We start from the raw sequence: 2324 nt of genomic DNA, 5'->3' as shown, positions 1-2324 counted from the left end.
CCAATTGGATTTGAAAGAGTAACATTCTGTCTTAATGTCTCAGAGACCTTCCATGTCTGCCCAAGGTGTACTAGAAACATCAATATCTTCCCAAGGGCTTACAGAAACTTCCTTGTTACCTCAAGAGCCTCCAGGACACTGGTTCGAAAAGGAGGCTTTAGGATATTCACCATCCAATCCAGAAGATTTTGGACTTTCTGATTCTTCCCAGGACACACTGGAAATATGGGCATGTAAGCAAAATAGTACAGAAATACCATCTGTCACCCAAGAGGTCATAGAAACTTTGTCAGCCACACAAGATTCTCCCAAATTACCAGCTCCTTCACCACTTAGTCTAGAGGCAGAAGAACCTCTGACATATACACAATCCATTTCTAAGAGTTCAGAATCTGTGCCAGGGACTCCAGAAGCTTTGGCATCTGTGTTAGGGTCTCTGTGTCTTTTGAAACCCAATGAAGGTGCTCTGGGCCCTTTAGTATCTGAACAAGGGATCCTGAGAACACCAGCATTTCCCCAGGAAAGTCTAGAACTTTCTCAACCTGCCCAGGGGCCTCTAAAACCTGTGACATCTCACCAAGAAACCGTGGATACTTCTTTTTCAACAGAGTTTCAGGGACTGTCCCTTTGTGCAGAAGGGGACATTATTCCTACCCCTCCTCATGAAGATGGATGGAGAAATTTCTCTTATCTCAAAAAGAGCCCTAGACGTTTGAAATCTAACCAAAGGATATTGAAACATGTCCCAATTCCTGAAAGGGATATCAGATACTGCCTTTCAGAACTTGATGCCTTAAAATGTATCTCTTCTGCCGTAAGTAGCCTCACATCTTCCAAGTATGCAGAAAAGGAATCCAGTCCTACCTCTACTCCTCAAAGGAGCATCTCCCCCTTAAAATCATCTCAATTGAGTTTCAGATCTAGTATCCTTTGTAAAAAAGGGCTCAGTCATTCTCCTCCTCCAGGAGATTGCCCCACACCTTCTAAATGCGGAAAACAAGACCAAGCCCTTCCTCTGTAGATCAAGAGGGCCTGAAATCTGTGTGCTCAAAACATGCGGGCTGCAAACACTGCCATTCTTCCAAAATTTGGGTAAGAGATTGCAAATTTAAGAAAGAGGTGTAAAGCTTAAAACTATGACTAACATAAACTTCGCCACTTCTGATTCTGCTAAAGGAGCCTGCAGATGCTCACCATCTCATGAGGTGGGCCTCAGAAGTCCCCTACCAAGCCAAGGCATTCACAGACCATCTAAGTCTACTGAAACCCCATCAGAAAAAGCCCCTTCTGACCAATGGGACACCAAAGCTTCCAATTCAGAGCATGAGGTTGACAAGCCATCTTCCATCCTTACAGAAGAGTTCATGCGAACCACTCTTTCTCATGAAGACAGCCTCAGGCATCACACCTTCCTCATGAGATTCCCAGACACGCTACTTCTACCAAAAGAAAACAGAGGAAAGCCTCTGTTTCCCAAGGAGCCCTGCAAACTTCCCCTACAGATCAAGAATGCATTGAGTCATCTCCAGATGGAGACAGTCCCCATAGAGGTGTGCAACACTCATCATCACCGCAAGAGGATATCAGCCATTCTTTTTCTACTAAGGAGGACTCAAAACATATTCCTAATGTCCAAGAGGGAGAGACAACTTCCAGAAGTGCAAAACGGGAGCCCATAGCTTTTGTGCCTATCCTATGGGCATTCATACCTCCAAAAGGGAGTACCACATTCCCTTTTGGAACATTCCCTGTTATGCGAAGATATGACAGACATACAATATCTCAAGCAGAGGATGTGGTACCTGCTCTCTCCTGTCCTTGGAGAGACCCATCATTACAATATGAATTTGGGTTCCCCCTTTGTGACCATTCTGTCCTAGGAGGCCACAAATATACACATCATTTGAAAATCAATCTCAACAGGATCGCACTGCAAAAGGGGAGTTGTAGTTCTTTCCTCTCCCCTAAAGGAGGTGTCGGACCTTCTCAATCAGACCAATGTGGACTCAGACTTTCCAGTTCTCACCAAAGGGACACATGCTTTGTGATCCCTGTTTCAGAAAGGCTCAGAATGCTTCAGGCTGAAATAGGTGGCCCCTCAAATGCTCCATCTAAGAAACTGGGCCTCACCGGTGCTTTTTATGACAAAAGAGATATCGAAAATGCTCTAGGAGGCTTACGACTTACTCCTTGCTTCTGACTTCCTCCTTCTGCCCAGGGACACACCAGAGCTTCCCAGCCTGCCAAACGGAACCTGTAAGGCAATCCATCTCAAGAGGGTGGCCTGGGCCCTACTCTCTCTTACTCTGTCATTTTCAGTTCTT

At 45.3% G+C, this 2324-nt stretch overlaps 1 protein-coding gene across 1 annotated transcript; it reads left to right on the top strand.

The window, feature by feature from the left end:
* The first annotated feature begins 497 nt into the window (after positions 1-497).
* Gm21828 (predicted gene, 21828) lies at positions 498-2115 on the top strand. Its single transcript, NM_001373914.1, has one exon. It carries the CDS (start codon positions 1137-1139, stop codon positions 1677-1679), a length of 543 nt encoding a protein of 180 aa, NP_001360843.1. The 5' UTR covers positions 498-1136; the 3' UTR covers positions 1680-2115.
* Positions 2116-2324: the final 209 nt, after the last annotated feature.

The sequence above is a fragment of the Mus musculus genome, chromosome Y (assembly GCF_000001635.26).
Source record: "Mus musculus strain C57BL/6J chromosome Y, GRCm38.p6 C57BL/6J".
NCBI classification, from domain to species: Eukaryota; Metazoa; Chordata; class Mammalia; order Rodentia; family Muridae; genus Mus; species Mus musculus.
The sequence above is the reverse complement of the archived record's forward strand: the minus strand, read 5'-3'. Positions and strand labels throughout refer to the sequence as shown.